Below are 27,907 nucleotides of genomic sequence, written 5' to 3' on the forward strand. Positions count from 1 at the left end.
CTTGCTTATAAGACTTAGTACTTGCTCAATGTTGAAGGTGAATTGTGTTGTGTTTGTTGTTTTTGGTTTTAAGTAAGTAGTGATAGCATTATGGTTATTTTTGTTAGATGGTTATTCGTGAATCCTAGGGAAGTGTACTTTGAAAAAGCGCCGACAAAGCTGAACAATGCATCATAAAATTTTGTAATTATTATTTATATTTAATACAAGCAAATGACTTCAAAAAAGTAGGTAATTAAGTAAAAAAAATGTATAGGAAGCATAAAAAAGTTAACTATTGAAGATCCGTTGATATTTTTTCATAACAAAAATAAACGTTTCTTTTAACCATATAATTTATATCAGTATCGGAAAATAGAAAAAAATATGTCTGTTATTGTCATTTGCGTACTAAATAATATTACACATATTTTTACAAAAATGTTGCGATGCGAATGAGATAATGAGGTTATGATAGCTAAATAACAATGATGACACTGCCAACAAAAAAAAGGTCGCAACTTTTTATTTGTCCACATTCAACGCGGAAGCTGTCAAATTTTAAATTGGGAATAACTAGTTTGTTTTTCATAAACTTTTTTTTATTTTCGCAAATGCACACGTCAAAGTGGCCACCTGTTTCACGTGGCCAGACATTCGCGATACGCTGTTAGTGCTATTACCCCACGATTAAGAACACGCAATGGTCACAGACCTATGAACTGGAAAACAACAAAACGACACGTTTAGAAATAAATTGTACACTTTATAACTATTAGAGATGAACGTTGCTTTTTCAAATGACTGTGTAAAAAGTTGATAATTTTGTAAATGTTTTTTTTTTCACTTGATTGAGACATTAACGTCAGTTCTTTGTTGAATGGTTGCGCAGTCATTGGTTGCATTAACTCTAGATAAATGTTGCAAGCGACGAACAAAAACGCTACATAAATAAATTGTTTTTGTAATACTACTGGTTTGTTTGGCTGAGAATATGACCTTATGAGCGTTTTTAGGAGAAACTTTATTTTGGTAGATAACTAGAAAGAAATACTTATATTGAAATATTGTACATACATTTGATCCCGACAAATATTCGAAACAGTGACGTCTCTTTGTCGTATTTCTTTACTCGAATGTGTTTCCAACATGAACAGTAGCTGTTTTTGTAGTCGGCTACCATATTACAGATTGATCCTTCGACTCACCCACGTAAAAGTATAAATGAACAAATCCTGTATTCAGGGTTAATGTAGAGTCTTAATACTAAAAACTTTTCCAAATCGTCCGAATGTTTTCTGAGAACAGAGCAAATCATATACACGTCGTTACCTTATATATTTTTATAAGTATAAATATACAACGATTGCAGACTAAAGTTAAAGTAGTATGTCCATATTTCTCTGAATATTTCTGCAGCAAAACTCCTAAGCATTAGCAGTATTAACTTTTCTAATTCTGAGATCGTTCCTTTGAAAGTATTCGCCTCATTTCTGTAATTTCATATGCAGAAATTTTAAAATGCATCATATTTTATTACTCACTAGCTAATCCGCGCAACTTTGCTTGCGTCACATAAAAGATAATAAGTTAATTTTCCCCGTTTTTGTTTTTGTAACATTTTTCACTGGTACTCTGCTCCTATTGGTCGTAGCGTGCCTATAACCTTCCTCAATTTGCACCAGTAGTTCCTGAGATTAGCGCGTTCAAACAAACAAACAAACTCTTCAGCTTTGTAATATTAGTAAGTATAGACTACTTTTTGCCCGGGGCTTTACTCGCCTAGATTTACTGATAAAAATGTAGCCTTAAGTAATTTGTTCTTTGCTTTTTTCTTCTTGTTTCTTTACATATGAGGAAATGCACTATGAAATTTCAATTAAATCGGCTTATCCATGAAAAAGGAACTGACAGACAGAAATTTATTATAAAAATTCAAAAGTAATGAAACTGGGGGATAGAAATAACATAACAATCATAGTATTTTTCTTGCCATTCTTGAACATCACTTCATGACTGACATAATTGTCATATTACTAACATTTATTGCGAAAATGCTAATAGATCTTTAAGCAAAGATAGATTCGTATATTTCCCAATGTTATCACCAAATATAATGAATTACATGACTAATTTTTACTGTGAAAATCCCAATTAATCTTCAAATCAAAGATGGAGTCTATCTCGTGATTGCTTATCACTTCCACAAGTAACGCCACTGCTATCAGATAGACAATGGTTCTTAACTAATAAGGAAAAGCTTAGGAGAAACATATTACCTACTACTAGTATTTGATACGTTACTATGTTAAAGAATTTTAAAGGGGGTGCCAAATATTCAAAAACTAATGTAGAGGGTAGGGAGCTAACACAGAATTTTTAGAAATTCTACCCTAAAGTTTGTGAAAATGGGGAAAACTAAAGTACACGTGGACGAAGTCGCGAGAACCCGCTATGACTTATACCTATGACCAAAAATGGTCTAAATACTAGTCTTCGTTTTCATCCACTTTCCCATAGTCGGACAAAGAATACCGCTCAACAGTCGCTATTTTCAACAGATCCCTGCTACATCACCAAACGGGTGTTCACGTTCTGATATATCGTAACGACAATACAACATTTCCTTTAAATTATCCCTTTTGTTAATGGAACTTGGAACTGCAGTGGAGAACTGCTTTACTTTTTTCTTTGCTCTACAAAATATATTAAATTTTATATTCAACGCTATATTTACTTCATATGGAAGGAAGGTGTTAGAATTAAGATCTCAGCAACACTTAACAAGAAGCCCTAAATACGGTTCACATTCTGTTTTTCCGAGAACTAACATGAAATGTATAAATTAATCTGTACCTGTTTCTAGTTTCCATTAATAGTTACAAGGCTTCAGACATTAGTACAAATATTATAAGTCTAAGTAAATACGCACATGCTATTAATTCATGTAGCTTTCTCTAATGGATTCTCTCGTGTTGCAGGTGAAATTATTTATGCCGATAATTTGCTCACAGATACGATAGAATCATAGGAACAAATAGGAATATTTATCAAGTGGGTGATTGATTACTATATTGGTGGTAGAACACCAACTAACGTCCGAAAACCTAAATACTAGCGTGTTGGTAGAGCATTTTTTATTCAGCTGGAAATATTCATATTTTGTGTAAAAAAAATTCCATAAGCAGTTTGTGTAAAAAATAGATCTTATACTGTATTCTGCACGTCAAACCTTGCGACTCTATATTAAAAAATGTAGGAAAATTGTGACTAGACAGCGTTTAAAGAACCGCGCTGCTGTGTAAAGGGTAAAAATATTGACAAAAAGTGTAAACATTGATCAAGGATGATTTAAACTTTTTTCTGCGTACAATTATATTTTTAAAGGCCATCTTCACATTATATAAGTATTTAAGGCAAAGATTTATATAATATGAATCGTATCCGGCAAGTCAAGTGGTATACTTAACTTACGGATACGATATTGAAAGATAGCATGGAAGGTTTGAGTCCTCTTCAATATATACTACTGGTTTAAGACAACTGTAAGTGTCGTTCTAAGCCAACGGCTGCAATTACTTCTGCCATTGTTGTTAATGTATCTATATAAGTATGTCTTTAGAAATATATAAGTTTGTTTATCAGTTATTTGGTTACCATAGTACAAGCTCTGCTTAGTTTGGAATCAAATGACCGTGTGTGAGTTGTCCAATTATATTTATTTATTGAAAACTTGCTGTTTGTGTGTAAAGGTAACATTCGGTTCTTAGCGACCGCGACGCGCGACCGCGACCTGCGACCGCGACCGGGTCGCGCGACCCACTGCTTAGTATGGATTTATATGGAGTACTAAACAAATCTAGCGACCGCGACGCGCGACCGGTGGGCGCGGCTAGAGAGCAGAGTGGGTCGCGCGACCCGGTCGCGGTCGCGGGTCGCGGTCGCGCGTCGCGGTCGCTAGGAACCGAATGCTACCTTTAGAGCTCAAAAGCAGTCTACATAACTAAGTCGCCAACCCGCCGTACCATTTCGGCGAATTGAAATCAACGGCATTTTCTTTTTTAAACATAATTATGTCGGTTACTTGTAGACAGCCTAAATATGAAGGAAAATAAATACGCCAAAGTCAGGTGGTCGACATACATATTATGTCAGCGGCGTGACATCGGCGTACGAAATAATCATCTCCAATTTTATCCTGCTTAGAAAACTCTAAGTAATGACCCAAAATAAGACAGTTTACAAAACTAGGACTTCGTATCTTCCCACCGATTGCTTACCATCCCACGGGAGTTTAGACATGGAAAAATAGAGCACCTGTGTATTGAGTCCACAATTACCTAATTCAACCAACTCCCACGCAGCTACCGATGTTACTAACTACAAAAATATCGGCCGCTATTGTGATTACAATACACAGACTGATTGTATCGTTAGTAGTATTATTTAGTACTAGCTGACCCGCGCAACTTCGCTTGCGTCCAATAAGAGAGAATGGGTGAAATTTTTCCCCGTTTTTGTAACATTAATTACTGGTACTCTGCTCCTTTTGGTCATAGCGTGATGATATATAGCCTATGTCCTTTCTCGGGTATCAAAAAATCTCAATACCAAATTTCATGCAAATTGGTTAAGTAGTTTAGGCGTGATTGAGTAGCACACAGACAGACAGAGTTACTTTCGCATTTATAATATTAGTATGGATCAAGTATGTCAATACTGATGCGCGCAGTACTATGTTATACAAATAAAAAGTCGTAAATAATCACGTTCAAACGCATACGCACTGCGTGATTGTTAGCGACAATGTATTTTATTGATAAACATCAATGAAGCAGGATGCACTTTAGGCATGTATTGCATAATATGCTTTTATAAAGATGTAATCGATTATATTGAAGAGATTTAGTATCAAGTGCTGCTGTTGTCAGGGGGGTTTTGGTTCGATTCCGGGTCGGGCACAATTGATTGGGATTTTCCCATTCTCTTGGTATGTTCTCAATAGCAGCCCAGTTTGATAATGCGCCTGAGTTGGGTATGAGGCTAAATGCTCGCCTATTATAACATGAGACTAACTAGCAATTAGCGTAAGCGTTGTTGTATAAAACAAGTTAAATTATAAAAAAAAATTTAGCCTAGGAGAAAGAGACAAACCTATATACCTACATATGTAGGTAACTAACTGATTTGTCAATGGTTGTTTCGACTGCTTTTTATCGAAGCTTTAAAGGGTGAATGTCAAAGGCACGATACAACACAACTCTATTTTTTCTAGAAAAATCAAGTAAATTAGTTATTGAATAATTTAATTCATTCGAAGTTATAAATACATTTTCCTTCTATATCTTGTATTAAGTAATTCAAAACATTACATAATTGGCTAACTCATCAATAAAGATCACAAACATTGTTATGGCATATTACTAGAAACACGCGCGTGCTTTAGTCACCCGGATCCAAACAAACAACAAACACACTGACTGTACCAGGCCTCTTTAACTACCACCAACCGCTTTATATTAACACTGTTCTTTCTCACAGATGCCAGTCGCCGGCAAGCATCCTACCTGAACGCACTCAGTAAAAAAACGCGAACAATAAAATGCTTGTACCTAACACAATACGATAACACAAACGTGTCCAATCATCAGAAAACAAAGCACTTTATCTAATTGGAATTTAACATTATCCTTATCGGCGCGTAATTGATACCAAACAATATCGACAAGACAAATAATAATGGAAACTGTGTCTTTCAACATATCAGACATAATATGAAATCAAACATTGCAACAGTGACAATCAGTCGTGTTCAAGTGCTGTTTATAAACAATGGACCTAGTTTGAAATAATCCAATAGTGAAGTGAAAACAGCTACAATGGCTGAAGAGAAAACTAAACCTGTGGAAGTGGAGGAGAAGCCTTTAAACAAAGATGTCATCCAGACGCTCCATAAGGAAAAGACGTTTTCGGAGAAGCTCAACTACATCAAAGAAAATATTACTGTTGAACCTTTGCTCGCAGGTCTGATTATACCCAGTGTGATATCGAGGTTTGCTATGGGCAATCTTAATCTGGATAAAGCCTGTAGAGTCAATTTAGGATTTGGAGACGAGATCTGCGATGCACTAGTAAAGAAGACGAGCAACAATTTCTCAGAATATGAAAAAGAAGTGCAGAAACTGATATCTTCAATCGATATTTGGAAGAGTTTTATTCAAACAGCATTGCCCTGTATTATTATAATGTTCCTTGGAGCTTGGAGTGACAGAACGGGGAAGAGGAAGATATGTATAATGCTGCCAATTTACGGAGAAGTCCTGACGTCGCTGAACAATTTGGTTAATGTGTACTTCTTCTACGAGATTCCTGTGCAAGTTACAGTGTTTTTAGAGACGTTATTCCCTGCGATCACGGGTGGTTGGGTGACAATGTTCTTAGGTGTGTTCAGTTACATAAGTGACATTACTTCGGAGGAGTCCAGGACATTTAGAGTGGGCTTGGTGAACTTCTGTATGACTGCTGGACTGCCTATTGGGATTGGCTTGAGCGGTTTCTTACTGCAGAGGATGGGGTACTATGGAGTATTTTCTATGACAACTGGAATGTTCATCTTGGTGCTGATGTATGGTACCTTCTGCCTGAAGGAGCCTGACCAGTGGCTGCGGGACAAAGGCTTGCCACAGGTAAGTGAACTCTCATACTATTTTTACTTTAGTAACAATATTTGTTCGTTATAGTTATATTCGGTGGTCTATTTAGTTCAACATCTTTAATACCCATATTTAGTGATGTGTTGGAATGATAAAAAGCCTCGTTCCAATATTAGGCTATTAACGTTCTACAGAAATAGAAATATACTAAGCAGATGTTTAAGGTGACTCTGAATAATGTTAATTTATAACCAGCTGACTTTTATATTGATATTATCAGGTAGTAAATTACTTTCATAAATATTGATTGTAGGTATCTTTATCGGAAATACCCCAAAATATTTCGTCGACGTCTACGGTCTACTTTTTGAAGTAACTTACTAATTAACGAACCAAAAATAGAAAAAAGACCACTTCTTCGTTTATACGTACGTCAGTTTTTTGTGTATCTGTTTATTATTTAGTTATAAGTATTTCCCACGGTAAAAAACCTTTACAATGTGAGAAATGCTAAAAACGACATAAAAATTACAAATACGATATGAAAACCTCTCAGTTTCATATATTTTATATTTCGCCAGAATCGCCTTTTAAGTTTTTTACACAACAATCAATCTATCAGAACGACTGGAACAAAGTTAGCTGCAAAGACCTGAAGAATAATTTAATAATAATGACAACCCTTTTATGATTTCGGTTGAAGACCTTCATGGTATATAAACATGAGGTAAAAACACCAATTCACGTTATAAATACTTCTCAATATCTTTCGAAACACACACGCTACCTACTTAAAAACGACTCAAATTGTCACGATGATTCATTACTTATTAGAAACGTTATTCAAATATTAGAAAGTTTAACATCAAAAATATCCTACAAACCTACTTTCAAATGTTTAACTACACAATTCATACCAAATTCTCGGGTCACGTATTTAAAATTTCTTCTTTAAATAACTAATGAAAAGTATACCATTTATCTTCTCCCGTAACGCGATTCTCTACCACTATGGACTATCGACAACCGGCTAGCTATCGAGCAAAATTTGTATGAAAATATTTTTGTAGTCAAATGTCAATCTTTCGATAGTCGACTGTAGATGATCACGCTACTCGTGGCTGGGTTTAATGTAATCTTATTCACGTCCAGTGTTGAAATAAAACACTGCCATGAGGTATTAAAAAAATAATATTTACTAAGCATTACATAGCACTACGAAAGATTATAGGCCGAAATTAAAGTAGTAGATAAAAGCTATTAAACGGATATTATGATAATCCTACGGTATTAGGTCATCCGGAGTAAATACGCGTATAGCGTCATAAACGGTAGAAACAAATATTGCCAAACTTGCAAAATACTTATTCGGCAAGGAAATTCTTAATAGCACTCCTAGAAATGTGATGCAACCGTGCATACCTGAGAGTTCTTTAAAACAATGATCGAAGGAATACAAAGTCCCCATCTCGCACTTGACCAGCGCGATAAACTCAAAACCTGAACACTCCCTCATTCCGTGAGAAACCCTTGCAAAGCAGAGGGACAGTAATGGGTTAAAAAGTCCTGAGGAATATTGTCTGTCTACAGTACCTCGATTCTCCGCCACTATCGACTACCGACAACCGACTAGCTATCGACATTTTGACATGTAGAATGTACGTACTGCCAAAAATGTTTCTATGACGCCCGTCAGAAGCGTTGATCAGATTTTCATACAAAATTTAACGATGACAAGTCGGTTGTCGGTAGTCGATAGTAATAGAGAATTGAGCTACATACTGCACTTTATTATAATATTGAACAAAAAGAATAAACAACCTTCACTCTGATAACAAATACTTAAAGCTCATAAAAAAGCAATAAGCAGAGACAGGCGATTCATTATGCCTGGTGATAAGATACTAAAAACAAAACACTAATAGTATTAGTATATTGTGTCAGTTCACAAAAAAAAACTTTCTGGCAAAGGCATACAATTTATTCTGCTTAATGATTGCTTGAAAAACAGATATCATCACGACCACCTAATTAGCTAATAGGGTGACAGATCATTACTTCGAAATAAGGTAATCCTACCAATTAGCAACCAAACATGAATACAAGTAGGTATTTCTACATAATAATACATAATAATATAACAATTGTTCAAGATAATTAATTCAAATTATTACCAATGTACTTATTAGGGCTTAACTTGGACAATATGTTTTTTCTTTAATCTGTGATAACACTGTTTTTGTAGATAAAGGTACGGTCATACGGTATCTTTGAATAAATTAGGTGAAGATAATGAGGAATGGGGTAAATGAACCAATTGTTGACCAATCCTTTACTAACCTTGATTATTAATTATTACCTGGTTTAATGACTGAAATCTATATACTACTGCTAGGCTTACTAATAGTAACATAATAATATGTAAAAGTTGGACTGTTATTGAAAAACGAATAAATGAAAATGGATGAAAATCTCAAATATTTTTTTTACGTAGGAAATCTTTTTATCCTCTATGAGCAATTTACTTAAGACCTCAAAGAAAAGAGTTTTTTTAGTCTGTTTGGAATTGTAAATGAATATGTTTCATTAACTCCTACAAACGCCTTCAGGTGTATCAAACATAAATCATAAGAAATATATAAAAGGACATTCAAAACCGTGCAAAAACCAGCAAACATTCATGTGTAATATAGGTATGATAATTCACCAATTTTAATCTTTCATATTGTAATAATATAAGTTTTGATGACATTGCATTTTCGTGATAATTACGTTTTGGTTTGCAATGTCATGAATTACAAGTAGAACTAATGAAAATCGATAACATCAGCCATAAAATTAATAAAAAATTGAAAGCGATTCTCCACAGTCGGTAGTAACAATTATTATAGAAAATTCTAAATGTACTGATCAATTAGTTCCCACGGCAATCGCTAAGAGCCCTGGTCAGGTTTTCATGTAAACCTTTTCGATAGCCAGTCGGTTGTCGACTATCGATAGTAGAAAGCCGTTCCTTTAATATTTTTATATATAATTCTTCTGTAAGTGTGTCACTGAACTTCTCTTAAACGACTGGACCGATCATGATACACCACTGGGGGGATCCAAGGGGATCTGAGAATGGTTTAGATTCACAATTTTGTCCGCAATGTTTTTTAAATTATTTTTTACAAATTAAAGACGTGTAGACAGGACAACATCTGTCGGGTCCGCTAGTTTAGTATAAAACTCGTAATAGATATGTTTTTGCTGAAAACAATACAATCTGAATATCAATTTTATTACAGTGACAGTCAACATAAGCACTTTTCAGCTAATACACACAAAACCTAAATACATGTAAATTCAAACTAATACATTTAAATAGTACTCAGAAATTACTCTCCTTTGCATAAATGAAAAATCAGCAATCAACAATATCGTTCAGTATGTTTTCAGTTTGTTACAAAAAGTGGTGACTTAGTTTATGAAATTAATTATATTTATTGATTTTTTCGTTTATTTATTGAAATGATACCAATCGTTGATAGAATAATAAATAGAATTGAAAAATTTACCTAGTATGATATCACACATAAAGTCAAAGTTAGGTAACGCAGTATCAAGATAATTAAAGAAAATATCCGATCTTTAAAAAAAAACATAAAGCATTGCCTGTTTAATGAATCAACCAATGTTTGTTTGAAATAAATTAAATAATGAAATCGTATTGTTTGTATATAAAAAAGCCAGGATTTTAAATAGAAGGCATTTCTGTATAATAATATAAACAGCAATGATAGAGTCATCGAAGGAGGATCTATTACCCTTGACTAATAGTAACTGAAAACATTGTTAAATCAAAACAAACAGTTTTTTAAACAAACAAAATAATATTGTTTTACAACAACACCAATACCTATAATCTCGAAATTTCTACAAACTTCTTTTACATAATCCACATTCATACAAGTCCAACGCACCTGGTTTGATAGTAATAATATATTAAATATATAATTATATACAATTTATAGTAAAAACGATAACATCATCAATTCATTAGCTCAAATCTAAACAGACAAAGCAGATATAGATAAATAAAATAATACTATTTGTTTAAATAATCACTATAATAATATATTATGATAAAGACCTTAGACGGTAGATAATAAATACAAAGTCTTTGTAAGTACGTGATTGTAAGAAATAATAATAATAAAAGATCTAATAAAGCGACATTTTTTCACGTATTAATGCACAGATAATTTAATTTCTATTCCATGGGTAAAACACCTGAACACAACTATTTTTTGAAAAATAATATAATATGATTACAATAATAGGTCAAAATGGTAAAAATTATCATGGACATGAATTAATTTATATTAAAATATATGTATCTAAAATTGACATTAAAACTAATTTTTTATACCTAACTTGTTTATCATGACTTGTTTATAAAGCTAGAAATAAAAAAAAATGCCTTTATGGTTCAAAACTTACTTTGTAGCATCAATTTCAACATGTTCCCTGATACTGGCCCGTCTTAAAATAAAATTTTTAATGTTACACCACCAGCACTAGGTAAATTAATGTTATCTCATTACACTTTTGTATGCCTATACTTATTTCATATCCACGTTGAAAAAATGTCTACAGGTAATGAATAACAGATTAGATACTTTACCTTGCTGAATCAGGTTGTTTATTCAATTTAGAAAAAGCGTAGAAGCTAAGAATATGATTCAACATAGATGGTAAACAGATTAATATATACTTAGAAATTACTACAGTAAATAACAAAGCAAAAGTGATTAGGATTTTCACAAATTTCTCTAAACGAATAGGCACACAAATATTTATTACTGAAAGTGTCCATTTTCTGCGAAAATACTTAAATCTTTATAGTGAGACGGTTGGGGACAGATTGTATCCTGGGTTACGTATTAAACTATCATGCACGCTAGAACCAGCTAGATGATACTGGATAAACCAGAGTAAGATAACTATATCATATTCTAAGTCGACTACGTGATCGATTTACCCCCGGTTTCTAAGGTACATTTAGCGGTAGTTTATCTATTCAATAGTGTCAAAACTCATATAAAAAAACGCATTTGAATAGATAAACTACCGTTAAATTTGCTCAGAAACCGGGGGTAAATAGTATACTAAAAGCGTCGATAGAAAATGCAATAGAGTGTCTCCTTTTTTTATTTTTGTAATTTCATTTATTTACTTCTAAAATTTCCTTTTTAGTCGAATACACTTTTTTCATTATACCTGGAGGCTCTTAGCCAGTACGATGGAAAACTAAAAATAAAACAACCTCTAAATTGTTTGCTATCCATTGCCTGGCGATTTTTGTGAATCACCATGACGCTAAGGAAGAAGTTATCTTCTCAAGATAAGCCAAGGTATAGTCATCTAATCTGAACAGACACGTGGTGACAGACTGAATCGATATTTTTTCTTCTCTTTGTTTAATATTCAATGTTATGCATAAGATAATTCAATAGGCTTTGTTCATGAAATTATTTAGATAAATATTCCAATATCTTTGGAGTCGTAATTACAATAGGATGAACACAATGGCTAATTGTTTGAATAAAACGAGCTGATAGTATAAAATTTCTAATACAGTAAGAATTTGTTATTTGATAGGGATAGATAATATAGGGTTTTGACAGCAAACGTTATCAAAATCATTTCTTTTTACATAAGGGAATAATTTTGAATTGAAACTGCTAAACTGGTTTTGATAAAATTTCAGAAGGTGAAATTTTGACGAATGTGGAATGATGTAATGAAAATATTTTCGTTATTAAAGTGCACTGTAAAAAGTTATTCCCACGCAAATAATTTATTTTTGCCTATTAAATGAAGAGTAATTTGACTTTGAATCTCGTTTTTATTCGAATACAAATGAAAAATAATTGGTGCACCTAACTAGCCCGGCTTACGTCATAAAATAAAAAAACTATATTGTGTCAAATTCAATTTCGAACTTTAAATCTTTGGCTTCTGCCTTGCCTCATACGCCAATACTTGCTAATTTATGTTTGTATGTAAACTATATATCTGTGCTAATATACGGAATGACTGAAAATATTTCGACTATCGGCAAAAACATAGAGGCAGGCATGTAATGCCCAAAGCAAGCATTGCCGGTCTACCATAAGGTGATACAGAGATGATATTAGGTCGGGGAAAAAGTCTTTTGGCATTATAGCATGTATGAACTTGTAATACAATCTTTTCTCTACACATAAAAACTCGATATTTGGGTACCTCACGAGCTCCCTGAAAGAAACGTAATGAACCGTGTACTCATTTGTGATTCTTGAAGCCAAAGAGATTTTATTATAAGCTCATACATACTATAATGTGAAAAGACTTTTTCCCCGACCTAATATATTGACATCAGTAAGTGCACAGTTAGAAAGAACTCTACTATACCTTCACTGTACTACTAGGTATTACAATCTTCTCAGTGCATTACGTTCTAGTCTGATAAAACACGTTCAAGCAATGTTCAGTGACACGAATACACGGTACACAATAGTGGGCAATTTATCAAGCAATTTGCTGCTCCGTCAGATAAACTTCAAGAGTTTGAGTCAAACTTATGTCTTGCCGACCCTTTATATTGTAGGTCACTGGGGTTTGTAAACGTAATACATTCATTTTGATTCAATAATTTAGGTGCCTAAGTTTTTGACTGTGGTTAAGTTTTGATATAAATATCGTACTCTCTCTCTCTCTCTACTATAAGTATATTACATAATATATTCTCACTCATACACTTACAATTTTCATAAAAATCGGTTCAGTTGTTAAGAACTAACGTCATATTATAATAATTAGAGTTCAAACTTGCTGTCGGGAAGTATTTTATGTCGAAAAATTTTCGCAATTTGTCCGGGTTGAGAACTCTTAGACTTACATATTTACAAGTTTTGATTATGAGATTTCCCTTCAAGAATATGACTGTGGAAAGTCATATCTGTATAAATAACATAAAAGAAAACTACTAAACTAAACTTTTATTGCTTCATACGAATTCACACGATTTAAATTGATACATGACGATTTGACGATTGCAATAAATAATTAACACTGCATAGAAACATATAATGACGTCATTGGATACCAAAATAAATTGCGATAGCATTTAAAGATCCGTTGTCTACACCTAAGTACTTATATCCATAGTATATAGACTATATAGGGTCAATTAACTTTGCAGTCCGATAACAGTAACAATGTTCTTTATTAATCTATCAGAAACCCGTGAAGATCGGCTACTATAGATTACGAATTACGTTTCAATAAAATATCTTTATCTTGCATGTTTTATTGGCATTTAAGCTGGTATTAATGTTATTCTAAATATGGTTATGAGTAACATTCTCTGTTGTTATTGTAAAATTTTAACACTATAAACATGAAGCGGTAATTCCAACGGTGCCGCGGTGGAGCGATTTTCTTCTACTATCGATAAAGAACAAATTAGCTACCATAACAAATTTTGTATAAACATCTGGACAGTATTTCAGTTGACAACTAGTAAACGTCAAATGTATGACCACTATGCAATACATTGCTGCTTTGACGAAACGCGATAATCGCTAGGGGACAAAACAATGTACAGCATAGTGGTTTTCAAATAGTTGTCAACTGAGACACGTGGTAGCCCCCAGATCAACGCCTCTAGTGGATACCATTGGCTCTAATTTTGAAGTACATTTGAAACGTCAAACTCTCGATAGTCGATAGTACTGACTGTAGACAATCGTGATACTAACCGAGGTGTCGGTTTTGATTCTCCATTTAAGTAAAATTTTGGGTTTTCTGGGAAATTCTGCAAAGCCTTTTAACTCTTTTATTTATTATACCTACGTAAAGAAAAAACCCGAAATAAAATAAACACTTTTTTACCTACTTTTAATATTACTTACAATTGCTTCTACGTCTTAAGTTCAATTAGGTATAAATCTTGATCTCAACGGACTTAAATGACGTAAATGAACGCATCATTATAATTTATGTTAATAATTAACTTATTTAATAACAATATAGTTTATCAAAGGATTTTCTCTAATTGCAATACACTATTTGCGAGGTCTAATTATATTGTCATATAATTTTACGATATTGTTGTTCATGCGATAGTTCTATTTGCATACTAATGTATGATTATTGTGTCTATTGCATAATTATTATTATGAACCGTACGTACCGTTGAAGTAATAGGCATTGTTAGAATATAACAATAAATGGAAATCCTATAGAAATATATCATCAAAATCACGGATTGTAAATCTAACATCTCAAATTATATTATTAAGCATCTATTTCAGTAGCGCAATTCTTAACAGTTGGTACTGTCGAGTATCGAGAGTTTCCCACTTAAAATGTACTGCCAAAATAGTTCTTACGGAGCCCGGTAGAGGCGCTAAACAAATTTTTGCGTTAAGTAATTCGATATCTAGCCGGTTGTCGGTAGTCGATAGTATAAGAGAATTGAGCTACAGCTGCTTAGTTTTTATATTCATGACAAAATTTCATCAAACCCTGTTCAATTGCTTAACTTTAAGAAACAAGAACCATGGGCATTTTATAAATCACGCTTTTGTGGAGTCACGTTACTTTGTAAGCACGTGGAGTCGCACGCACAGCAGCGCGTGCCTTTTACTAGTCATTAAATTAAACAACCGTTTGGCTAGTTATTAACACAGTAATTTGTAATTTGTCTTAAACAGCTACATACTTGTTAAAGGCAAATTAAAAATTACAGTATTTATACACATAAGTAATAGCTACAATCTCGAAATAAAAAAGAATTCGAATCTCTGCATCTCAGTATACCTTGGATACTGATAGAAATGCATTTGGCATTAACACCGCCCTTTTAAACCCTTGTATAAGAAGTGTAAAATAAATAAAATAGTACCTACTTATTTCCAAAAATATAAACATATTATTTGCATCACAATTATCTTTTCTTATATAATAAAGCTGAAAAGTTTGTTTGTTTGTTTGAACGCGCTAATCTCAGGAACTACTGGGCCGATTTGAAAAAATATTTCAGTGTTAGATAGCCCTATTAATTGAGGAAGGTTATAGGCTGTATATTGTCACGCTATAACCAATAGGAGCCGAGTACCAGTGTTAAAATGTTACAAAAACGGGGATAATTTTGACCCATTCTCTTCTTATGTGACGCAAGCGAAGTTGCGCGGGTCAGCTATCGGATAATATGGTAGTAGACAGTCAGATACGCGGTCGCTAATATATGCCTAAACTTCAATCATCAAAAGCACTCGTAACAAGTGGCCCAAAATACCTGTGAGACACGAGATTACGATGTCCAATGACAGCAGGATATGCCTCATTGTTCCATAAACACGACGAGACACAAGTGTCATAACGTTGTGGGAAATATTATTACATTCTCACACAATATACGTCCTAGTGACTTTAGACGACATTTTTAACTGAATTTTATTATGTACGAATATTGGACTGAATTTATGTACGAATATTGGAATAAAAAGTCCTATTACTTAAGCTTCTGTCTTATTTGGTTAGAAGTTGTCACATTGATGCATATACAGACATAACACACACGTGATATTTTCTTCGTTCTCCTTTATGCTAACCCATGAAGGAGCATGAGATTAGGCAGATGTCTCTCATGTAAAAAGGGAGTGCAAAATAATAGTTAATCATTTACATAGAAAATTACTGTCTACTTTCGAGCAGTGCTATCGGCAATTGACAATTGAGAGATCAGGAAATGTTCTCGTATGTGAAAGAAATCAACGCTCATAGGGTATTCCGTATATATATTAAGAAGTAATTTTCAAAAACTCTTTACTTGATATTGCTACCGAGTGTTAAAAATTGCGCTGCAGTAGTATTTATAAGATAAAAAATCCTGCACTTGTACTTCTAAAAGTCGTCACTTGCAGGCAAACCATTAAAAACCCCTCAGAACATTACACGAAGAAGCAATTTTGATCTTTTCACAATAAGCCACAATAGTCCACTTCAATTGGCTCTGTCGACTCGCGGATACCACGACGACTTCAAGATGTACTCGAGACTGCGATGTCTCGATTACTTAAGATCCTCTTTGAAAAAATACTGTCTTTTGGAGCAAATATTAGATGACACAATAATCTGAAGTTATTAAGTAAAATTGCCTTTGAGGCTAATTTTAATTTTTTACGCTTTTAGCTTCAAAAACCGAATATCAATTGCAAGATTTACAAACTATTATAGCGGATGTAACTCCGACGAGATAGTGGTTTTGAGGATAGATTTTTTAGTATTATTTTATAACCGGTTCTACGGCTCTAGTTCAGAATATATCTGCAAATTTACGCAAGCAGGTTTATTCCAGGATTTAAGAACACAAATTATCCAAGTTTTTACCCTGCAATGTGATTTTCGTATAAAGCTCTTGCCATTTTAAATTCCTTGACCAAATTAATTCAAAAATCCACCTTTGCTTGAAGCGCTGATGCATTGTTTTCACAAAAAGAATATTCTACTTGATACTTAGGTAGCGATAGTAAAGTCCAATCTTTTCAAATTCAAATAAATTTTTACCTACACAATTCATTTCTTGTTTAATAAGTGGAAGTAACTTTTTATTTTTCATATAAAGGTTTTCCCCCTTTTTACACCCCGAGAAATTTCCTAAAATCCTCTCTTAGCGTTTCTCTACACTTTCTAAGGAAACTAGATATTATATTTCAACTTTCAGTCAGTCACTCACTCAGGAACGGTTTCATACAATCTATACTATCTATACTAATATTATAAAGCTGAAGAGTTTGTTTGACTGTTTGTTTGTTTGTTTGTTTGAACGCGCTAATCTCAGGAGCTACTGGTCCGATTTGAAAAATTATTTCAATGTTAGATAGCCCACTTATCGAGGAAGGTTATAGGTTATATATCATCACGCTCTAACCAATAGGAGCAGCGTAGCAATAAAAAATGTTACAAAAACGGGGAAAATTTTGACCAAGCGAAGTTGCGCGGTTCAGCTAGTATATGATATTTGTCAATGTTATAGAGATCCCTATACGCTCCTTCCGAATCGAACAAGATTTCCTTTAAACATAGTATATTTTAATAAACCAAATACCCCTTTAACCTACAGATAGAAAGGCCAGACCACTCGCACGTGTCGTTCTTCAACATCTCTCACATAGTGGACACTGTCGAGGTGGCTTTCCGCAAGAGGTCTGGAGGACGGCGCATGAAGGTCCTGCTTACCCTGTTCATAGTCTTCATACTCTTTGGACCTACTTCTTGTAAGTATTTCAACACACATAAGTACTCTTTAAACAACATTATGTAATTGACCTGTAGCTCAATTTTCTATTACTATCGACTACCGACAACCGACCTGTCTTCGAGAAATTTTGTATAAAAATCTGATCAGCGCCTCTGACGGGCGTCGTAGAAACTTTTTTGGCAGTACATTCTAAATGTCAAAATGTCGATAGCTAGCCGGTTGTCGGTAGTCGATAGTGGTAGAGAATCGAGGTACTGTACCGTGATTCTGTATGACTATCGAATACCGACAACCCGGATAGCTATCGAAAAATGTACGACAATCTGTTCAACGCCTCTAGCGGATGTCGTAGAAACTATTTTTTGCAGTAAATTTTAAATGTCAAACTCTTGATACCCGATGGCTTCAATTGTAGAGAATTGTGCTGCAGATCATGAGACTAAAATTCAATACGAAACAAATGAACAACCACGCAGGTTGCAGCAAATAAATCATGGAAATCTTAGTTTTGACTTTGCAGTATGTACTGCATAATTTTATGATAAAGTGAATGCGCTGCCTTTCCTAACTTATAATAGAGTGTACTAGAAGTTAGGAAAGGCAGCGCATTCGCTTTAATCCCAGAAATGGTAGTTCAAGATGTTTGATTTGTACTAGTGTAATAAAAATATAAATTACATTTAAAAAATCATGTTATTTTTCAGCTGAACATGGAGTATTCTACTTATTCGTGAGAAACAGACTGAACTGGGACATGGTTAAGTTTGGTGTCTTCATCAGTTACTCTATTGTATTGCATTCCTTTGGTAAGTATCGGAGACCATATCTTTTAAATTACCATACCTATTATCCTTTCATTTCTTCTTTCTACCGAATATCTTTGCTTAGATTATAAACTTATTTTATACTACGAAATAGTGTTTGTAAACGGATGTACCAACTTAAAGTCATTTAATATTATAAAAGAAATAGTTTAGAATTATCTTCGTTATCATGTTGTTTCAAAACTGTTATAGAAAAACACAGCATTATAAATAATTTGCAAAAATAACGTCAAATCGTGAGAACGAATTAATGGGTATTCCATTTACGTACACTTTAATAACAATTCAACACTAACACCTGAAATGAGTAGACAAAATAATTTCACATTTCCTGTGTCAAAGTCATCACAAAGACATCTGGCAAATGTTTATAAAAACAGCAAAAAAATTGCACATGTCATCATCATTACATAATTAAAGTGACATCTTTGTCAAACACTGTATTATTAAAGTTTTTATCTGAACAAATATGTTTGTCATGATTTTCAAAACCCTTATTTAGTTAATTTCAAAATATAGTACATAGTATTTCAAAATATAATACATGATATCACAACGGGAATAAAGAGATATAGTATTACATAAATCCACTCTTCGCCATTTATAATGTTAGTCCCATGTAAATAGTGCATAGTAACATTATTAATATGGAACGACATGCATTCTACTACTGAGATGTTAAATTTTTATATAATCAAACGCAGTAATCGCATCTACTAGACCAGTCGATCGTTTAGCTTACTATATTCCAAGGTACTCTGATAATATGAAAGCCTCAATTCCAATCGACAGCATTGAGCATCAATTGCAACATATCAATAAAAATAAGAGCTTTTAACCAAGATTCAGCATAAAGTCGAAAAAAGCATGTTTTTACTAGAACTTATCACTTTATTAGGACTTTATACATCTTTTGTGATAATCATCTAAAAATAATAGATATTATTTTAGTTCAAGAAATATGTGCCTTATTTGCATGGCAGTTTATGACAAAATGTGTGATACCAACTAATTTATTTCGTAAACCACATTTCCTGCCATATTTTCTGCAAATAAATATAATTCGAATTTGAAGGAAAATCCCAGTAATTTTTCCTCCAATTTTAATTTTGCTGTCAGTCGAAAATCAACGTAATAGTAAATTTACACATCTACTATAAAAAGGGATTGAGGCGTGATGATATTATGCCTCTGCCTTTAATGAGCGACCAGGAGGCAGCCGGCCTTGATTTTTCAAAGGAACCTAAAACGTTAATCTCATAAAGTTCGTGCAACGTCGAACGATTTGAAAGGAACCTCGCAAATTTTATACATTAAGAGGTAATGACAGACTTTTTTTGGAAGTAACAAGCGTGTTTTTTATCTAGATGCTAGTAAAAATATCTCGTAGGTATACAAGCTATTTTAATTATGATTAGAGGAGCGATTTCCAACTGCCTTCTACCGACAGCGGCCTGGCAAAGTGGTTTAGGTCGCCACTCCGCTACCATAGCGTCAGATCGTGGATTCGATTCCTACAAAGGACAATTATTTGTGCGATCCACAAATAACTGTTTCGGCTCTGTACTTTGTTTTCGTTGGTTTGTAAAACAATCGGTTAGCTATCGAAAAATTTCCTATGAAAATGTTATCAGCGTATCTAAAGGGCGCCGTAGAAACTAATTTTGGAGTACATTCTTAATATTAATTAAACGATAATTGTTAATACTAACTGTAGAGAATCGCGCTACAGGTGGTAGGTGTGATAAAGTTATTTTCTATAAACATCATATAAATACTTTGAAAAGATAATATGTAGACTAGGCAACTCTAACTAATGGAACTGTAAATGGAACCTGTCAACACTACATTAAACAACACTACCATTTATCTGTTCACAATAAGCTCAAACACTCATGTATCTATCACACACTTGTATCTTGTTGAAAATTCAGTCTCATTCATAATTCAAGTCACTAAAATCATCTATAATAAGTGTCGCCATGGCGTGGTCGGTAGTGTATCTGACTGCTGGTCATGAGATTCTGGGTTCGATTCCCATTTTGGATAACGTGCTATTGGTCTTTTTTCTAATCTTTACTAGATTATTCTCAATAGTAGAATGAAGTTTGATAACGTGCCCTGGAATTAGCAATAGGCCCTTTACATGTCACGCGGGTGTATCTTATAAACCTCTAAACCTTCAGGCATAACAAGCGTAATAATATATATTTGTTTATATAATCTTTATATATTACATTCCAGGTGCAATGTTCTCAATCACGATCTTAAGCAGACGGATGCAGATCGACGACTCCATGCTGTGTCTCATCTCTGTCATCAGCAAGTTCATCGGTTCCATCTGGACCGCCTTCGTTAGGACCGACATTGAGATGTACTTAGGTAAGAAAAAATATTTTATGAATATTTTTTTACGTTTGTTATAACAATTGTAATATAGAATTGTTAAAAGTATTTGCCACCCACGGGAATGTTCGTAACCTTCGACTTTTGAAATATGGAAAATACAACCTTATATTTATATAGGTGAAGAAAGGTATCGTAGGAAACATAGCATTCCTTATATAAATACTAGTATCATTGAACAACTCGCACACGGTTATTTTATTTCAAACTAAACTGAGCTTGTACAGTCAGCTTCTTATATAAAGTGACAGATAACATATCCAGTTATAAAGGGACTCCTAAAGTGATCAATAATAATAATACAACCAAAGTCATCTAATTATGTAAGTCATTCATCTTGCACAATGATATCGGAACATGGACATCGTCAAATATATGAGTTCGTTCAAAGTGCCATAATCATAGTAACAAACACGGCGCCAATGGTTTCTAAGCATCCAAAGTATTCAAAAATATGGAACAAACATTAGGTACATGAAAATGAACTACGTCACTATGCATGTCTGATTGGTGTCTGGGCATTAGAGTGTCCGCCGTACGTAAGGTCACCGGGTCGTATCCCGGGAATCTTACTTGTTTAATAAGTATTTCTTTTAATGTCTATTTGACTTAAAAGCTAAATTATGCTCGCCAATTACCCACGATCCTAAAATAAGAGATGAGACCTAAACAACCTTCTAAAAATGTACCTAAGTGATTTGAACTCTTCCTGCACTCTACGTATCAATCACATAATTCGATTCGATGAGACCTAAACAGCCTTCTTCTAAATGTATGTGATTTAAACTCTTCCTGCATTCTACGTATCATCACATAATTCCAGGTCAAAATAATAACTCGTAAAATAACAAGGTTTTACTTCAATTGAAATGGTTGTTTATTATCTTAAAATATATAACAAAAAAATATCAAAAACGTGTATATCCACCTTCAGCAATAATAACATCGCTAAGTCGCTGACGCATGGATTGCACTGCGTTAAAACAAAATCTGTCTCCCCTTAACGACTCCCATACATTTTCAACGTGTCTCCTCAAGTTTTCCGTACTTCTTATCGTAGTATTATCCCATAGTTGAATCATTTTACCCCACAAGTTTTCTATTGGGTTTAAGTCAGGACTACGTGCAGGAAAAATTATTCGTTCCAAATCTCTTGTTTCATTTAAATAATTTGATACTACCCTGGAATTATGAACAGAACTGTTGTCCTGTATGAAACGGATTCTTTCGTTTGGATAAAATACTCGGGCCGTGGGCAACAAAACATCATTAAGGATATCTTTATATCTTTGGCCATTAAGTCTGCCGCCAACCTCGACTAATTCTCCCGGACCGCTTTGGGACATCCAACCCCAGAATCCGAGTGTGATACGTCCACTCCTGTTACCAGGTAACACATTTCTTTCTTCGTATCTGGTGTTGTTTAACCTCCATAAAGATAGACGACCACGAGCAGTAGAACAAAATACTTTTTCGTCTACAAAAACGACATTTTCAAAATTAAAATCTAAATAACGTCGGGCGAACTCTAATCTTTGTGCTTTGTGCCTCGGCGTAAGTGCAGGTTTCTTGGCGGGTATTCTATTATGTAAACCTTTCTCGTGTAATCGTCTCCTTATTGTGGTCTGTGATACTTGAAACTCAAATGCCAAATTACGCGTGTTTAAAAAACGATCGCTTCGAGCTTTCTGCACTATTCGCGTATCTTGATCAGTGTTTGTCCGGCGTGGACGACCAGTTGTTACATGGTAACGGAGAATACCCTCTGTATTCCATCTATCCGTCCATCGATAAACTGTGTTCCTCTGTAAGAAAGAAACTGAATTATTATAACATGAAAGAATTTATGCAGTACAAAATACAAAAAAATAAAATAACATACAATATAAAGAGAAGTCAACTTACGGATATTCCAAGTTCGTTCGCAATGTCTGTTACAGAAACACCTTCTTGTTGCAAGTGAATGATTTTGTGTTTCATTCCATCATTAATTCGAAATGAGGCCATGTTTTTCCAATTAAATTGTAATAATTACTTTATTATATTAATTTATTTGCATTTATATGAATGACACATGACATTGATATGTAAACAATGATGTACATTATCTATGAAATCTTTCGAGTATTTATGCAAATTAGTATTAATTACTCTTTGATATCTAACGCGAATTATAAATCATGAAAATATGATAAAATTGAGGATAGAATAAACAAAACACATGCCAATGACGTCACGTTCATAATGAAAGGAACAACCAATGCTTTATCTCATTCATTTTGTTTTTAAATTTAAAAAGGTACCTTAAATATTCAGCGATAGAGTTCATTTTCATGTAGTGTTCCATATTTTTGAATACTTTGGATGCTTAGAAACCATTGGCGCCGTGTTTGTTACTATGATTATGGCACTTTGAACGAACTCATATATTTGACGATGTCCATGTTCCGATATCATTGTGCAAGATGAATGACTTACATAATTAGATGACTTTGGTTGTATTATTATTATTGATCACTTTAGGAGTCCCTTTATAACTGGATATGTTATCTGTCACTTTATATAAGAAGCTGACTGTACTATGATAAAGTAACTATATAACTGATTATTATAATAAAAATTATTTAAGTTGTTCTTGAAAAAGTACACCATCTTCTTCTCTACCAAGTGCACAAAGGTTAATACAAACTTTCACTTAATTTATTCTGGAAAAACCCTTTTGTAGTTCGTAGAAAAACGACTAAAACGACTTTTCATCTCTTATCATACCAATACCAACGCAACAGTTAGTATGGTTGTAATACCAATATACAGGGATAGTTTGAACTCTAAAACTATTTGAAGCCTATAAGCTGTTCACGTATTCAAAACAGGCCCCCATCACATTCCAGTTGATTATGATAATGTCTATTTGAATAATAAACGGTTGAATGGTATTAATTCGATTGCATTAATAATTGCAGTGCCAGTCGCTGAATTGCTGAATGCAACGACTTTCACCTCGCTGCGATCTATCATATCGAAGTTGGTGGAAAAACAAGAAACAGGTACTATTGATTTTTTATAAACGTACTTATGTATATTGTGAGAATTTATAAAACCTGTACCTATATGATATGATATTATTTTTTTATTATTTATGCGCTAGCAGTAAACTTCGGGGTCGATTCCTGAGTTCGGCAGTGCTTATAAGATTTTCTGTCAGAGTCAGTAGCCCGGTAGTGACGTTAGGTTTAAGCTCAATTAAAGAAAACGTTTCATTTTTTTGATCAAATATACATTTTTCCAATGACCTTGTATTAAAAGAAAATTCAACGTAGAGTCCTGTCTAAATTATAAAAAGGACTGTCAATGCATAGCTAGAGCGAACGCAATTTTGGCGATCAAGCGGTCTTTAACGCTGCATCATGGCACAGTCAAAAGAAATGCCTAAGAAAAAGGCGCAAGCATTTAATTTAACTAATATAATGTTAATAATATAATGCTAATATAATGTTATATCTTGTTCTATTTTCTAGCTAAAGTTAACTCGATATTCTCCCTGACGGAGACGCTGGCATCACTGGTGTTCCACCCACTGTATTCCTGGATGTATATGAGGACGTTGCACGTGCTGCCCGGAGCTGTGTTCCTCGTCAGCGCTGCCATCGCGATTCCACCCGGGATTATACTTGTGTAAGTCCCTCACTTACGAAACTCCACGGCTATAAACTTCATATTACTGATACACTTAGCTACAAGCCTGCCCTTGGCCAATGGCCAAGCTGATGGACTTTAGGCCAGTTTCCTCGTACCGAGAGGAGAACGATAGGACAATGATCGAATCAACTTACTACTTAGCAAGGCCTAGAATGATTTTGTGTGTTCGCAGCTTCGCCCGTATGTTTGTGAAAAGCATATTATGCTTTGTTCTTACAGTGAATATAATTTTCGACCTACCAAACTTAATCTATGCAGAAAAAATCAACTAGTATAGATAGTCCTCCTGACTGCGACCACCAGTCGATACACGATATTATAATATAGATTCATGACTGCGTAGTCAGATTAGTCTTCATGCTTTGGAGAGCACGTAAAAAGTCGGTTCCAACTGTTGTCTATGAACGATACTGTCATTAAGCCAAATTGTCGAAGCGTATACCATACGATAAAATTAAAAAAACTTTTATCAGATTTTAAAGTCCTTGCACCTCATTGAAAGAAAGATGTAGAATTTATTGCGCGGCCTATATTTAGTAGCGTGTTATCAATTTAACCTACAAAAGTTGTTGCACAATATTATGTAACGGCTCAAATTGTATATTACAAATTTTATTCTAAATTGTGATCGTAAGATAATTGACATTGTAATATGAAAGCAATCTAATCAAAAAACGTTGGCCTGAATGTTGAGATAATCTCTCCACACCCAGTGTACTCGTATTTTATACCATTAATCACTAAGGTGATAAATGGAGTGAAATACTTCTAGAAATGACATAGGTCGTTCACCTTGGGGACTTAAGTTTCCACCTAAATTATGGGTATGATGACCTTTATACAGGTTACTTAGTAACTGAATAAAAGTAGCCATATTAGCTCTTTGATACTAGTAAGGATACTCTCATAACCCATTTTTGTAAGCCGTAGATGAAAGGACAAGTTACTGAATTTCAAACCATTTGTTGTATTTTTTTAAGATTTTATATAAAGAATAAATTAAACTCCGACGATAAAGTTCTTAAGAATATTGTAATTATTTAAAACAATAGCTTTCAATTTTCTTTTCCAATTTTCTATAAACACATGATTTGCATATCATGTGTTTCTGATTTGTTGATCTATTGATATAACAAAGTCCGAGTTTGAGTCGTATTACATTTCTTCATTTTGCCCTTACAGATTCTTCTACGCTCAACACAGGACAGAACTAAAGAACTCTCGCAAGCAAGCCCTTGAAGACCAGGAGAAGAAAGATGCCAATGATGCTCAAATAAAAAAGGCTAATCCTCTGGAATTTATTCCTGCTCCTATCACCGACACGGAAAAAACAGATATCGCGAAAAAGAGTTAGCATTTATTAGTTAAATTGTTTTAGATACATTCCCTCTTATTCATAAATTATTAAAGGCCTATAAAGTATTTGTTTCTTTCACTCCTTAGCGAAATGAAAAAGAGAAAACATATTATAGTAGCTTTTTAACTAAAATAGGTTTATAGTGTGTTTATGAATAAGAGGGATTGTCCTTATAATGAACGTCATGTAAGCTCTGAGCGGCCATTTTGTGTCACAAAGCGTTTGATAACAACTATTCTGTACAATGGTCTTTTTTCTAAAATGATGGTGAGTGATAATATCTCAAAGCATCAATGTACTGCATAGTGGCTAACAAACAGACGTACACTAGTTGTCATACATAATATGCGTGCTGATTCGTTGTACAGTTATTTAATGTTTTGTCTCTTTCAATCAGTTTTGAAACTTTATATGAGTGAAAAAGACAAAACATTGAATAACTAATCAGAGCTCACACGACGTTTATTACTAAGGAAGTTACTATATTGTTAATATCATTATAAAATAGGAGATATTTTAGTAAAGTAAGTTAAAGTATGAAGCGTAAATAAGTAAACGATATATTTCATATTATAAGCACTATTTTTCGCTCATAATTTTCATCACAGAAATCATCTGCCACCGGTTACAGGTACGAATATAAATAGCATAATATAACAATTAGTAAAAAAATACGTGTGTATATGTATATAATGATATAGCATGAAAATTTGTTTTTATATTCGTGTTCTCGAAAATATAATATAAAATATGATATTATAATTAAACATCTATCACTTTGTCTAAATTAATCTTACGCCGTAAGTTTTCGAATTATTTATTTCAGAATTTCAAAAGCTCAATTCTCTACCATTATCGAGTATCGACAACCGGCCTGTCATCTAGAAATTTTGTTCGAAAATCTGATCAGCGCCTCTGACTGGCGTCGTAGTAACTATTTTGGCAGTACATTTTAAATGTCAAACTTTCGATACTCGACTGGACCGTAGAGAATCGCGCTGCAAATGTTGTTTTCAATCGAATGTGAGAATTTATTGTTTGTTTGAATCTTTGTGAATACATAACTTAATTTTATAGGTTTTAAGTAAAAATGTCGATGTCTTTTGTTCACTATGAAATAGCAAAATGGGTCTTTCAAAATTTACGTCGGATTTATTGTACACACACAATAATTGACCAGAAATAAAAATAATCTTATGTAAATCAATATTTACGTAACATAATTTTTTCATTAAAATAAAATAATTAAATATTTCAATGGTTTCAACGCCTTTAATATAAATGTATCTATTTGCTCAAACCAAGAAAGATGGTATAAAATACAACCATCATTCCACTTCACTAGTGTAATTTAGTATTTAATGTTTAGTAAAACTTAGATTTTAAATCTCAAATGGCCGAAAACTGTTATTTAGAATTGCATCTTGTGACGTCACGAATCATGGAACACGTGTTTTCAACATCGTTATAACTCAGGCCTTTTATTTTTAACTGTGATAAATGTATAGTATGAATGTGAAAATAAAGAAATGTTGTTAAAATTCTTGATTTTTATTTAGAAAAATTAAAACCTGATATAAGGCCTCTTGCATCGACAAGAATGAAATGTGCTTAACCTGAGTAAAGCACATCTTTGTATCTGAATACAGAAAATCCTTAGTCCATTTATAAAGGTACGGCAAGTAAGCGATTATTC

General features: G+C 33.5%; 1 protein-coding gene across 1 annotated transcript; it reads left to right on the plus strand.

Annotated features, from left to right (window-relative positions):
• LOC142972793 (lysosomal proton-coupled steroid conjugate and bile acid symporter SLC46A3-like) lies at nt 1-27,746 on the plus strand. The gene is made up of 8 exons (XM_076114090.1): nt 1-72; nt 5,521-6,665; nt 17,788-17,941; nt 18,630-18,731; nt 20,994-21,131; nt 24,119-24,202; nt 24,674-24,830; nt 26,037-27,746. The coding sequence occupies exons 2-8, from the start codon at nt 5,859-5,861 to the stop codon at nt 26,206-26,208; spliced, it is 1,614 nt and encodes a 537-aa protein (XP_075970205.1). The 5' UTR covers nt 1-72; nt 5,521-5,858; the 3' UTR covers nt 26,209-27,746.
• Nucleotides 27,747-27,907: the final 161 nt, after the last annotated feature.

Source organism: Anticarsia gemmatalis, chromosome 5 (genome assembly GCF_050436995.1).
Source record: "Anticarsia gemmatalis isolate Benzon Research Colony breed Stoneville strain chromosome 5, ilAntGemm2 primary, whole genome shotgun sequence".
NCBI classification, from domain to species: domain Eukaryota; kingdom Metazoa; phylum Arthropoda; class Insecta; order Lepidoptera; family Erebidae; genus Anticarsia; species Anticarsia gemmatalis.